Below are 14488 nucleotides of genomic sequence, written 5' to 3' on the forward strand. Positions count from 1 at the left end.
TCTAACAAATCAAGTAAAACAGTCATCTGAATTCATATTCCACAATAAAAATCTAATTAACTGATATTAAAATCCTTGGATTGCATGTTTAAAATGTGTATATATTCTGTACCATTCTCATAGTCATCAGAGTGCCTGATAACACCATAGACACTTGTGGTGCCTAAAAAAGAAAAAGCATTAATATGGTAATTAACTTTGTTATTTCAAACATGGTTTAATTTAGTTAATTATTCTGATGATTAGGCAAAACTAACTGACAGACTTTAATATATTTTCAAAAAATACGTTTTGAAATTAATACAGATTAATATTGCCTTTGAAATTATGAATTAATTTAGATAATGTAGCTTGTTTCTCAGAAGAACTTGTCAGAAGTGTCCTAAACCAATATGATTGCTTAAAATACTGACGGTGCTGCAGTGGGAGGTACACATCATCAGGAGAGCCACTTTGATTGGTCCTCTGATTAGTTCCCTGAGACTGAACGGGTCTGAAATTGAAATTAAATATATATTATCAGAAATGAAGTAGAAAACAAGATGTAATCTACTGCTGTCATGTGGATGAATAGACAGAGATCAATACTGTACTTACCTGATGCAACATGGATCTGTAAATTAAAAACAATAAGTTGTACCATAAATCTTTGAACCTTTAAATTGCTATGTGAACAGTATCATCAGTGTAATCAGAACAATATGATCAGTATAGGATCATCAACACTGAATATAATAGTGTTTTAACATATGTTAAACTAAGAAATTATATATTTTTTAAAATAGGCTCAAAAGAACACTGCTGCTAGACTTTTAACAAACAAAATGGGAGAATAGAACAATACTCTTATTATAACTTACATACACTGGTTTCAAACATGATGCATGTCTACGGCCAAAAGTCATACCTCATTTAAAACAATGCAAAGTATTGCAGGGCAATCAATAGTCCCTCATGGGATGAAGTAGTGCTTGTGACTGCAGGTTTTTAGGGTCATAGTGACGTACTTCTTGTACATGACACCACTTTTTATAGATGTGGTTATATGTCATGTTGGACGTATACTGTAATGCTGTAATGCTTCTGACAAATCACAGACGGAAGGACAGACTTCAGACCTACAGACTACAAGAACATTCCCACTTTCTACAAACGTTCTTGTCCCAATACATCACAAGGAACAGTTCCCTCATATCCTGTAGAATCTGACAGCTTCTCTGAATGTCTGTGTCTGAACATTATTGACGTACCTCTGCATTTCCTCCAGAGACACAGACCCAGAATCAGCAGAAAGATGCAGACTCCTCCAGCACACAGAGGGTAGAAATATGGAGGCAGAGAGGAAGATCGGACGGTCAAATCTGGAGAAACAGAAAGAGATACAGATTCCTCTTAAAAACACATTTTAAGCGCTGTGAATCTCTTTTAACCACATGAACCCTAGTGTACTGTTTCCCCGGGATCCAAGGTTTAAGTGGTTAAATGTGAAGAAAAAAAAAACATTCTGTCTTGCAGATATCTACAACAGGGCAGGGGTCTTCAACAGGGGGTCCAGGATCCCTAGGGGGTCCTCAGAGTTACTACAGGGTGACTACCAAATATTTGTGTAATTTTTTTTTCTCCCCACATTAAAGGGACATTTCGCAGATTTTGCATCAAACCCCTATTTTTATCTAGGTCTAGGACCCATAAACATGATTGATCCAGGTGTGTTTTTTGTGTTTTATCTGTATTTTTAGATATGAGTCATTTGACAACGCTCCTACGTGGTACACAGACAAACAGTAGCACATGGGTATAATAAATTGGACAGTTTTAGGAAAGGTCTATAGCCTATGTAGCCTACTCACGTTGGCTGTTATTGTTCTATTTCCACCATTCTAATGGATTCCAGGGGTGTGTAAACATCTCTGAAGTAGCTCCATAGTTTCCTCTGAAGTGACGCAGTTAAAGTTAACTTACATCCATATTGTCCCCGTTATCTTTCATCATCAGCCTTTGTTCAGTAATCCCGAACAGAGCTACACTTTAAGTTTACATCAATCATCGCCTCTCAAACCCAGACACATTGCTGCGATGCGTATGTGCGTCGCCTACCTACCAGTAACCTGAAAGCTGATTGTATGACATTCTGTATAGTAGTGTGTATATCTGCCTGCCTCTTATATTTCATCATGATTTGTGTGCATGGGGTTCTCATCTTAAACAAGCTTAGTGCTTAATGAGGGTTTCCAGTTTAGTAGACCTTGTATTGTGAATTTGTACTTCCATGTACTGTTATGTACTGTCATGTACTATTCTCATGTCTTTCTAAATAAACTACATCAATCAATCAATCAAACCCAAAATAACAGACATACAAGCTATCAACGGCGCTGCGTCATGTCGTGTCGACAGCTTACAGATCTGTTATTTTGGACATATAAAAAATACGCCACGGAGTAGCCTAACACTAAACCAAAAACATTACATTACGTGGTCAACAACATAGCCTACTAGACATGTAACTTGCTTGGAGCTTTTAATGCAGTGGTTCTCAACCTGTGGGTCGAGACCACAATGGAGCACCCAACGCCTGGCGAGCTTGTAGATCTGCTATTTTCACAATATTTATCTGTGGAACCAAGTCAAACAAAATGGGGGGGTCCCCAGTTCAAATATGGTTATTTTGGGGGGTGATGGCCTGAAAAGATTGAGAACATTTAATGCAGTAAACATGAACGTAGCGTTTAGGTGGGGAATATAATAATAATATAGGCTAATATATATAATATATAATATTCACCCGCAGTATGGGTTTAACGAGACAGCAGCCAAAATGAAAATCACACTAGATGATCTGATCATCAAGTGCTTAAGATTTTAGCCCAAACCAGTGGCGTACGCACCATAGAGGCAGGGCAGGCGGCTGCCTGCCCAACTAAAATCTCACCTCCCCTAGAAAATAAAGTAAAAGACTGACCGAAAAACAGGCAGTGAAAAAAACAATATATAGTGTCCGTCGGACCATTGGCCCGCCTCCTCGTCCATTCACGCAGGCAGGCAGGCAGCTACCGTATCCATTCAGCAGAGCGACCCCCGCCTATAGTGATGCAAATGTATGCCTTGTCTTCATGGGGTGCTATAGTGTCTGGGCCATCACCTGTACTCACATGGCATAAAAGGGGTTCTGAGGGCAGCTTGAGCCATTCATTACTAAACTACAACATGAAGAGAGCAAGAGACCACCGCTGAAGAATTGATTGATTGATATACTTGCATATTGTTTTTATTAACGTTTTTCAGTTTTGTAGTCAGTGTAGTGTTGTTGTTAACTTGTTTCCCCCGAGATTCCCCCCCCCCCCCCCCCCGAAAATATAGACTGTTGGAATAGGGTAGAATGACTCCTGTTCTTAACAAATTACCAAGATTTAATGAGAAATAAGGCTGGGCCTAATTTGTCAATTATTAGTCGAGCCGGGCTGAAATATTTAGGGGATATGAAAGCTCTAGTTAGTAGTTTGAAGTGCTCATGTGGCCTTATAGTTGCTTCTTTTTGTTTTCATAGACCTGTGGTTGCTTATTTCTCGCCAAGGCTGGCAACACGGCTCATGGTCCAACGCACAAAGCCATTGCAGTGTCTGTGTGTGCACTTGGCAGGAGCTTTTAGAAACCGGCGGGTGGTTTTAGAATCCACTATCCCCCCTCCCCAAGCCATACCCATGTGTGGGTTGAGAATGGCAATGTGAGGGATAAAGCAACAACACGCCCACGGGCACGCCTCCACGCGCAAATAATGGTGTCAGCATAATGGGTGATGGGTAGAGCAGGTGCTAGAATAACCTATTGGGGCAGGGCAGCTCCATTATCAGTATTTAACATGGTTTCGGCTGGGAAAACTGCCACAGAATAGAGGCTATAGTCTCTTTATCTCACCTTATTTCCTGACTACAATGTAGACCACACCCCCACGCAGCCTCCCCTCCCCACAAGGAAGGGCAGTGCCCCACAGCATTATGGTCATTGTAGTAATGCAGCAGTCCAGTCAAACCCCAGTCAAACACACAGACTTCTATATTTTTCTGGCCATAGGGTGCAAATTTCAAATTTTGCTACGGTTGTCTACTACAAATATTATTAACATTGAGTGACTGTAAGTTCTTCCAGGGGTGAAATGCTCATTTAACCACTTGAACCCTAGCATCCCCTTTTCTGAGGGTAACATTAGCCGAAAATAGCCGCAACACCTCGCAGTGTGAGGCGTTGTGAGCTTGAAGATCGGCTATTTTTGGCAAATAGGTTTGGTGTAGGGAAAAAAAAGAGAGCAGACCAAATACAAGTTACAAGTATTGAGGGTTTAAGTGGTTAACTGTCTGAAAATACAAGTTAATGAATCTAACACAATGCTACACAAGTCTATAAAGCTATCTATGAAATATAGAGAAAAGTTTAATCTGCAACACATTTCATACAATATGTAGTGGGGGGAGGGGGGCTCCCTGCTTCATCTCTCTCTCAGCTAAGGGGTCCTTGGCCTGAAAAACATGGAAGACCCCTGACCTAGAGATTTATAATTTTGACCAAAGTGTAGGGCAGAAGGACCAATGCAAATTAGGTTTATTTATGTTTTGTCCAGCTAGCGAGAGTGTGGGACTCTAAGGATGGACAATGTCAATTAGATGGTCGGTTGGTCGATTATATATATAGACACCGACGATTATATCGTCGGTGTCCAGGACGAACCAGCTAACTCCATTTTCATCTTTTTTTTTTTTTTCATAAATCAAATCTATTGAACACCCTTTACGTCTGTGTAAAAAATCAAAACATTTGAACCAATGAAAAGAATTAAAAAGCGCCTCTGACGAAACCTCCCAACTCCATTGGATCCTCAAACTGTCCGTCAAAAACAAACAACTCCCCCCTCTCCTCTCCAGCGCTGCCTTTTAACAGCATGAGTAGAGCTCGCTGCGCAGTGAGCCAGGAGGAGGAGCACGACGTAAAGCTCCCCGTAGTCTGTTAAAACTATACAGTGTACCTGTTTATCAAACTTAGCACTGACGCTAATGTTATGAAAACAAGTAATTATATTTCTAAAATCTGAGCAATATGACAAGAAGAAAGGCGTTCGTAGCATTTCTGCCACGCTAGTTCTACTACCTCTTTGCAGAAGTTATTGTAATATTTAAAGTCCTGTTTATTATTGTAGGCCTATATAATAAGTGTCATGAAGCATCAGGGCATTGATTCACACGTTGTTGTGATGCATTGTGAGCTTGGAGATCCATTGTTAGCTTTTGGGAATTTGTACCCTTTTGAAACCTCTCCCTCAGCAGCGAGTGGAGCTATTGTTGTTTGGACAACAACTCCATTTCAGCTTGATTTCTGCTCGTCTGAAACTACTAACTCCACTCGCGCTGGGTAAAGTGTTGATTTACCCACGATTTGGGTAAAGTGTTGATAATATAATGACACATGCAAGTATCTGACAATATATAAAGTCACTATACCAACTTTGATGAGGCAGTATTGCTTTGTTTAAAAATATAAGGTTTTCTTAATTTCCTGAAAAACTTATATTTTGTTTTTTCGTTTCCTGAACAATGAGCGTTTTGGAGTTAGCAGGTTCAGGCTGGACAGCAGAGATATGATCAGGTGGGGTGTAACACAGCATCACAGCCTCAAAATCTTGGCCCTATAAGGGCAGAAGATAGGGCATGTGTGTGTGTGTGTGTGTGTGTGTGTGTGTGTGTGTGTGTGTGTGTGTGTGTGTGTGTGTGTGTGTGTGTGTGTGTGTGTGTGTGTGTGTGTGTGTGTGTGTGTGTGTGTGTGTGTGTGTGTGTGTGTGTGTGTGTGTGTGTGTGTGTGTGTGTGTGTGTGGTGGGGTTGCATGTCATTGTTTTCCTCTCTGACTTTCCATTTCTCTCAACGTTTCATGCTCAATCTTTTTTCTCTTTTCCTCTCCTTTTCACACATTCACCCTATTGGTAGCACATCCTGCAGAGCATGATGCCACACCAACAAGTCTCTGTATGAGTGAGTGACAATGAAACCCTCTTGAATTTGGTCTAAGTCAGTGTTGCCATGTCCGCTTATTATAAGCAGCTTTGGGCTTATTTTGTAAATATTGGTATTTGCGGATTGTGTTTTTTTGGGCTTGTGAGCTTGTAGATCTGCTATTTTCCAAAAACTCCGATGCATATTAGGTTTAAAGTGCTCATTTGTTAGTCGCTTCTTTTGGGCTTGTTTTCATAGACCTGGTTGCTTACTTGCTGATTTCTCTCACAAACTCTGGCAACACTGGTCTAAAGGCCCCTGCATGCTACCAAATGAGGTGATCACCCTATCACCTTTTAGGTAAGAGGGTGATCACCACATTTGGTAGCATGCAGGGGCCTTAAAGGGATATTTCACTTTTAAACAAAAAAATGGTAATTTTATCGTCTACTCAGGCCTTTGTGAGACCCCCAGACAGTTTTTAAGTTTGATTCAGTATTTAGATATTTGATATTCATTTTATCAGACATGCCCCCTTCCTATACAAACCCATTGTAACTTCAAACTCCAAACTCAGAGCTTTAAACACATGCCATATCATTGAAGTGCAAGTGCTACTGAGAGAACCTCAGTTTAACTAACGTTCAGTTGTGTAAAAAGTACAATTTTTTTTACTTAAGTAAAAGTATCAATACTGCAATGCAGAAATACTCTGTTACAAGTAAAAGTCCAAGTATTCAAAATGTACTTGAGTAAAAGTACAAAAGTATTGGTATCAAAATGTACTTAAAGTACAAAAGTAAACTCATTATGCAGAATGTCCCATTTCACCATTTTTCAAATGTATAAAATGTAAAAAAATATTTTTAAAATAGCAGATTTACAAGCTCACAATGCGTCGCATCGTGACGCATTGTGAGCTTGTAGATCGGCTATTTTCAAATGGCCGAAATGTATATAGGGCTGAAGTGGGTAATGTATGTTTTGTAATAATAATCAAAATATACAAAGTAACTAGTAAGTTTTCAAATAATAGTAGTGGAGTAAAAGTACAATATTTGTCTCTCAGATGTAGTGGAGTAGAAGTAAAAGTACTGAAAATTGGAAATACTCCAGTAAAGTAAAAATGCCTCAAAATTGTACTTAAGTACAGTACTTGAGTAAATGTACTTAGTTACTTTACAACACTGCAACGTTACTTATAAACCTCAGAACTAGTCTTTTGTAGCAATTTTCAGTCTGAGCTTCCTTTGATCATGTGGGGTTTAAGCAGAGCAGTACAGCCTCTAACTGGGCTTTTAAACTGTTAGTCTTGTAAATCTATTTATTTATTCAGCATTATTGCAGGACTATCTCACCTGTCACTTCCATCCAGCTCTCTGGTGACTCTCCATGGTCAGAGATGTTACACTTGTAGAATCCTTCATCAGACTTGTCAACACGGTGGATGGTCATCTGTCCTGTAGACTCAGTCCTGATGAGGGATCCATTTTTATAGAAACCAGCTGGGAGGTCAGAGGAGGGACGACCTGTTGTCTTGTCTTTGTCCAAACAGCGGAGTGTGACATCAATTCCCTCCGTCACAGGAAGTACAGGGCTCTCGAGGATCACATCTAGAACCAACAGCAGGTTGAGTTATGAACATCTATAGAACCAACAGCAGGTTGAGTTATGAACATCTATAGAACCAACAGCAGGTTGAGTTATGAACATCTATAGAACCAACAGCAGGTTGAGTTATGAACATCTATAGAACCAACAGCAGGTTGAGTTATGAACATCTATAGAACCAACAGCAGGTTGAGTTATGAACATCTATAGAACCAACAGCAGGTTGAGTTGTGAATGATGGTTGGTGGCTTGTGACCTACATGACATATGCAGTTGTCATCAACCAATCAAAATAATTTACGTATACTTAAAGTTAAAGTTAAATTGTATATCTTTTGTAAGTGGCAAATGCTTCACAACGCCCATTCCATGAATTTCAGCCCCGAAAGCCGTTTATAAACATATTTTCTATTGAAAGTGGAGTGGGGCGTCTTTCCCGCGAAAATGACGTCATCCGGTCGGAAAACGGAAACGGAAATGCACCGGTTTCCTGTTTGGCCCGGAACTACCGCTAGTAACAAAAAGGAATATCACGCTGTTTTTATGGCATTATAGGAGTTGAAGATGGAAAAACAACAGAAAAAGAAAGCACAGCTCACGGTAACTAAAGCTCCACTGGCTAAGAGAAACGATCCGCAAATAGTATAAAACAACAAAAAGAACGCTTTTTGAAATGCTTCCGCCTTCCGGTGAAAAACAAAAACAAAAAACAAAGTGTGATATTGATTTTACACAACAGTTCTGCTATAAATAAATAGAGAACCCAACATGTCAAACATGGACTAAAGTTGCCCAGGACCATTTCATTCACTGGGACAGTTCCTCGTTGACAGTAATGTTAATGTATTTATTAGATTAAAGGGTTGATCAAAAGCTACATTCTCATTGTATTTGTGAATAAACAAGTGATTAAATAAATGATCGTCTGTCATATCTGCCGTGCCTGAGGTTGGATAACCTGGGAGATAATCCTGGGTGATCATTTATGTATAACGTACAGACATACTGTAACCACTTGACTTGTCACAGTAGACACAACACAATACTGATACATCATATATTTATTGAATATCTGTATTAACAATGATGCTATGTGAATTATGTCTGTCTACACGCTACATTTTATACATTATATTGATGTAGTTATATTGATTGTACCAGAGATCGTAATGTTGATGGACCGGCTGACTTCTAACTCGGACTTCTGACACCAATAAACCCCACTGTCCCTATGATACAGGGACGTGGAACAGGAAGCTCCTCCTACACAGAATCACAATGAAAAGAAAGAAGGATTTCAGTTAAAAGTATCCATCTATCCATCCATCCATCCATCCATCCATCTATCCATCCCTACATACCTTCAATCATTCCCCATTCATAGCCACAGGTTCCACTCCTCGTCTTACGGGACTGTCTTCTCACATACCACCCCGGCACAGGCTCCTCATCTTCCTCACAGCTCAGTGAGATGGACTCACCTGGAAAGAACTGAAATCTTCCAGGACTGACTCTCAGAGACACTGGAAGAAGAGAGAGAGAGAGAGAGAGAGAGAGAGAGAGAGAGAGAGAGAGAGAGAGAGAGAGAGAGGGGGGGGGGGGACTACTTCATCTACATGACGATAATATGAATATGAATCATGATCACTAATTAGCAGTGGTGGACAAAGTGTATTCAAAAGTACATATTACATTACATTACATTTTCAGAAATTGTCTTAAGATTGTCTAAACGTTTTGAAAATATCAGATCTACAAGTTCACAACGTGTCGAGGTGCGACACGTTGTGAGCTTGTAGATCTGTTATTTTCACTGTATTTGTATTGGGCTTGAGTAGCCTCGGAAACCCATATCAGAAGGCTTGTGTCACACTACCCATAATGCAATGCATTGAAGTTGTCTCACCATCTGTTTGAACAGGTCCAGCAAGGAGATACAGCACTGTGTGGAGAGAGAAAGACAGACAGACAGACAGACAGACAGACAGACAGACAGACAGACAGACAGACAGACAGACAGACAGACAGACAGACAGACAGACAGACAGACAGACAGACAGACAGACAGACAGACAGACAGACAGACAGAGTTTAACCAAGTGTAGTTTAACAATTTTCAGTCTGAGCTTCCTTTGATCATGTGGGGTTTAAGCAGAGCAGTACAGCCTCTAACTGGGCTTTTAAACTGTTAGTCTTGTAAATCTATTTATTCAGCGTTATTGCATGACTATCTCACCTCTCACTTCTACTTACTATGTGAATTATGTCTGTCTACACGCTACATTTTATACATTATATTGATGTAGTTATATTGATTGTACCAGCGATCGTAATGTTGATGGACCGGCTGATTTCTCCTGACTTGGACTGACACCAATAAACACCACTGTTCGAAGGATACAGGGATTCGATGAAACAGGATGCTCCTACACAGAATCACAATGAAAAGAAAGAAGGATTTCAGTTAAAAGTATCCATCTATCTATCTATCAATCCATCCATCCATCCATCCATCCATCCATCCATCCATCCATCCATCCATCCATCGTTACATACCTTCATTGCCACAGGTTCCACTCCCCCTCTTACTGGTGTGTCTTCTCACAGACCACCCCTGCACAGACTTCCCATCTTCCTCACAGCTCAGTGAGATGGACTCCCATGGAAAGAACTGATATCTGTCAGGAGTGACTCTCAGAGACACTGGAAGAAGAGAGAGAGAGAGAGAGAGAGAGAGAGAGAGAGAGAGAGAGAGAGAGAGAGAGAGAGAGAGAGAGAGAGGGGGGGGGGGACTTCATCCATGTCCATGACGATAATATGAATATGATCACTAATTAGCAGTGGTGGACAAAGTGTATTCAAAAGTACATATTACTAAGTACTTTTTCAGAAATTGTCTTATGATTGTCTACATTTTTGTTATCAGTTCTACAAGCTCACAGCGTGTCGAGCTGCGACACGTTGTGAGCTTGTAGATCCGCTATTTTCACTATATTTGTATTAGGGCTTGAGTAGTTAATTCATAATATATTTTCTGTAAGTTTGGGTCCCAAGAGGACCTTCCTAGGAATGTAGTGGAGCCAAAACAAAGTATAATATTTATATATTAAATGTAGAGGAGTGAAAGTTCCAAAAAACTAAAACAAATACTAAGAAAATTTACTTATGTACAAATAAATGCACTTAATAATGTCCACCACTGCCAATTAGTGCCCCAGTATCCACAAGGGTTAGTTATAGAGCTCCATTCAGGGTAGTGTAAAAATTATTGGCATGAATAGCTTGGCTCTACTAACCAACTAACTACTAACGTAATGTAAAATGCTAATACACTATTCAAATGGTCAATACTGGTTCTTCTCTTTCTATGAATCCATATCAATTATACATTCATTTATTTGTTCAGGTGGATTGTGGTGGAGTTTGAAAATCCATGAATTAATGTTTATTGTGTATTAACAGGATGGTTGGAACACATCAGAAGGCTTGTCTCACACTACCCATAATTCAATGCATTGAAGTTGTCTCACCATCTGTTTGAACAGGTCCAGAGAAGATGAGGAGATGCAGCACTGTGTGGGGAGAGAGAGAGAGAGAGACCGACAGACAGACAGACAGACAGACAGACAGACAGACAGACAGACAGACAGACAGACAGACAGACAGACAGACAGACAGACAGACAGACAGACAGACAGACAGACAGTTAATGAGAGCTGTATAGTACTGTGATGAAAACAGATATGTGCTCACTGCTCAGTCATTCTACATCTTATTTGATCTTAACTAAGATTAAAATACACATGTCTGGTTCTGAGTCTTACATGTAATGATAGTCAACCTAAGGTTCTCTAGTTGCACGCCCAAACTGTCTGCCGGCCCGTCAGGTCTCAGGACCCAGGTTTTATAGCTTGGCTCAATCAAGGGTTAACAAGGTTACGAGGCATATTTGTTAGTTCATTTAAAATGAATCGATCCAGCTCTATGTTTGGTTCATTTAATAGTTCATTTCATTTTAAGTGTTGCTCGAGTTTGCTTGTGTGTGTGCATGTGTGTGTGCATGTGTGCGTGCGTGCGTGCGTGCGTGCGTGCGTGCGTGCGTGCGTGCGTGCGTGCGTGCGTGCGTGCGTGCGTGCGTGCGTGCGTGCGTGTGTGTGTCTGTGTGAGGTGATGCATTTAACACCAGGCGATATACAGTATGTGTGGTGTAAAACTAACTGAGTGGATTTGGTTCTATTGCAGATGGATTCATTTTAACATAATTTCTGCTTGCACTACTTAAACCCTCACATCCCTATTCTGGGCATGTCATTATAGGTGAACATTCAGCAGAAATAGCAGATCTACAAGCTCACAATGTGTGACGCAACCCAATGCATTGTGAGCTTTGGTTTAGAGGGAAAAAAGGAGGGGCCCAAGTAAAGACCCCTGGCTGGGGGACCCAGGTATTTAAGTGGTAAATAGTGATGGGTAAGTCTCCCAGGTCTGTTTAGTAATCTGACTAGTTCTATAGTTTGATAACCGTAAAGACACAGCGGTAGTGGTAAACCTGCTGATGAAATGCCAGCCTCAACTGCAAGTATTTAATGAAAGAATTATAATAATAATAATAATAATAATAAATATAGCTGCAAGCAGCAGCAATGTTATATGTGATATGCAAAACACAATATGCACAATAAGCCATATAAATATAATAGACTGAACTTGAGAGAAAGAAGACCATGCAATTAACAAATTGGCATCGTTAAATAAATGAAAATGAAAATGAGTGCAAAGCAGAGTGTTAGTGAAAATAGCACTCTTTTTAGTTGATGCTTTATTGCTTTGTATCAACTAAAAAGACTGAAGTCAACTAAGATGGAAATGAAGTACTCACATGATATTATAAAGGTGGATGCAGGTTTCATGGTGACAAACTGAATGACTGTCTGCTACATTGTGTGACACAGAGCCCTCTGCTTCTGGTCGTTGGCTGAAGCATCCTTTTCCTGCTTGCTAAGATGCTCAAAGACACACACACACACACACACACACACACACACACACACACACACACACACACACACACACACACACACACACACACACACACACACACACACACACACACACACACACACACACACACACACACACACACACACACAGAGATGTAGGCTTCAGGTGGCAAATGAACAGACGCTTGCACATAAACCAGAAGTGAAAACCATCCATCTAACTCATACAACTACACACACTAAACACTAAACCCTTGATGTAAATCCTTGTTTAATCAATGTTTTAAACTTTGCTTCTGTGACTGTATATTGTGTCTATAAATAAATAAATACATCGGCTACATAAATAAATTATATATATGAAAAAGAAAAGAAAAATCTAATCCACAAAATAAATCTGCTTTAACCAAAAATAACCCCTTTTCCCCCAAGCAGTCAGTTAAGTACATCAATTGAAAATTAACTGACTTTATATGCACAGAGCTTAGGCTCTGTTGTGTTCTGTTGCTGTATTCTGAACTAATTGAGCTATGACACACAAAGGACACTAGAGGGAACCAGATGTTAATAAATAAATAATAAACAACCAATATGCCAATTTTAGTAGTCTATTTGGAGGATGGCATTTGTATTCACCATGAAGATGAACATTTTTTATAATTAAGCTGCTAAGTTATATGTCTAACATATAACTAGTAGTATGCCTATACAATAAGATACAATACAATACATTAACAATAACAATAACAATTACCAGATACAGTTAAATATTCTTGCCACATTGTCTTGTTATAGCCAGGTCACTTAATTGTGTTATGGCTTAATTAGCTACTTGAAGTCACAAAATTATTACAAATGGAAATAGAGCATTGATGATCTAGCTATGATGCCCAGATAAAGTGTGGACTTTTCGCAAAGCGGGCATTATAGATAGAGCCTAACTGGATACTATTATGAAGTGGGCACTGGAGAGTACTGGAGTTGAGACTTTTACAAAATGTTACAAAAAGTATTTTTACAAAGCTTTTATTAAATATCATTGTAATTGTAATCTCTGAGCATGTGACAAAGTCTTTGAATCTTGAATATGAATCTTGTATTATCTTAAATAACTTTTTACAGCAATTTGCCTGAACAAAGAAACCCCACCACTCAAGAATGATGTGTTGGGACACTCAAACTAATTTGGGTAACTGCCCAATACCAGTCTCTGGGCAAATAATTATGGGATGTGTGCATGACCCAGTTTAGCAGTAGTTGGTGAGGTAATAATTATGGACAATGGACATATACATTTCTTGACTCATTTTGTTCAAACACAAACATGTATTGCTTTTTGTTTTGTTTTTAATGTTCTGTCTTTTTTTGCTATATCTCTTGTTGTATGGAGTGTGTTTGATTCTCTGTGAAGCACTTTGTAACTCTGTATCATTATTATTATTATGTAGGCCTACAAGTCATTTATAGACTAAATATTTCACATCAAGCATCATTTCTTTTTCAAAACATATATTTTGACCTGAGAAATTGTGTAAATACTGTTCTTTCGTTCTTGGTGTATCCTCATAACTATGTTGTGACACATAAATATTTGATATCATCAAGACATAACAGCATGGATGTGGATCTCAGACGTCATGTGGCCAGTCTATGATGTATATAGGTCATGTAAGAAGTCAGTTCTATGACATCAGTAGTATGTAATTGTGATGACCATATCAAATAAATAAACATAACATAATACTATGACATCAGTAGTATGACGTCAGACATCTCCATATCTAGGCAATCAGCTCGGGATCGCAGCTCTTCTTACTGTCTGTGGCCGTGTGATGTAAACCTTCGCGTTGGCGAGTGAGCCTTTATAAGCTTGTCTAAACGGCCTATTTAGTACTTTCTGC

The 14488-nt window shown here is 39.4% G+C and overlaps 1 protein-coding gene across 1 annotated transcript; it reads right to left on the reverse strand.

The window, feature by feature from the left end:
* Positions 1-507: 507 nt before the first annotated feature.
* Positions 508-10207, reverse strand: LOC308094772 (Fc receptor-like protein 5). The gene is made up of 8 exons (XM_080441598.1): positions 10144-10207; positions 9909-10013; positions 9494-9529; positions 8949-9110; positions 8746-8850; positions 7335-7589; positions 1251-1361; positions 508-613 (listed from the first exon to the last, which is right to left on the reverse strand). Exons 4-8 carry the CDS (start codon positions 8956-8958, stop codon positions 594-596), a joined length of 501 nt encoding a protein of 166 aa, XP_080297724.1. The 5' UTR covers positions 8959-9110; positions 9494-9529; positions 9909-10013; positions 10144-10207; the 3' UTR covers positions 508-593.
* Positions 10208-14488: the final 4281 nt, after the last annotated feature.

Source organism: Gymnoscopelus braueri (assembly GCF_963280865.1).
Source record: "Gymnoscopelus braueri genome assembly, chromosome: 11".
Lineage (NCBI taxonomy): Eukaryota > Metazoa > Chordata > Actinopteri > Myctophiformes > Myctophidae > Gymnoscopelus > Gymnoscopelus braueri.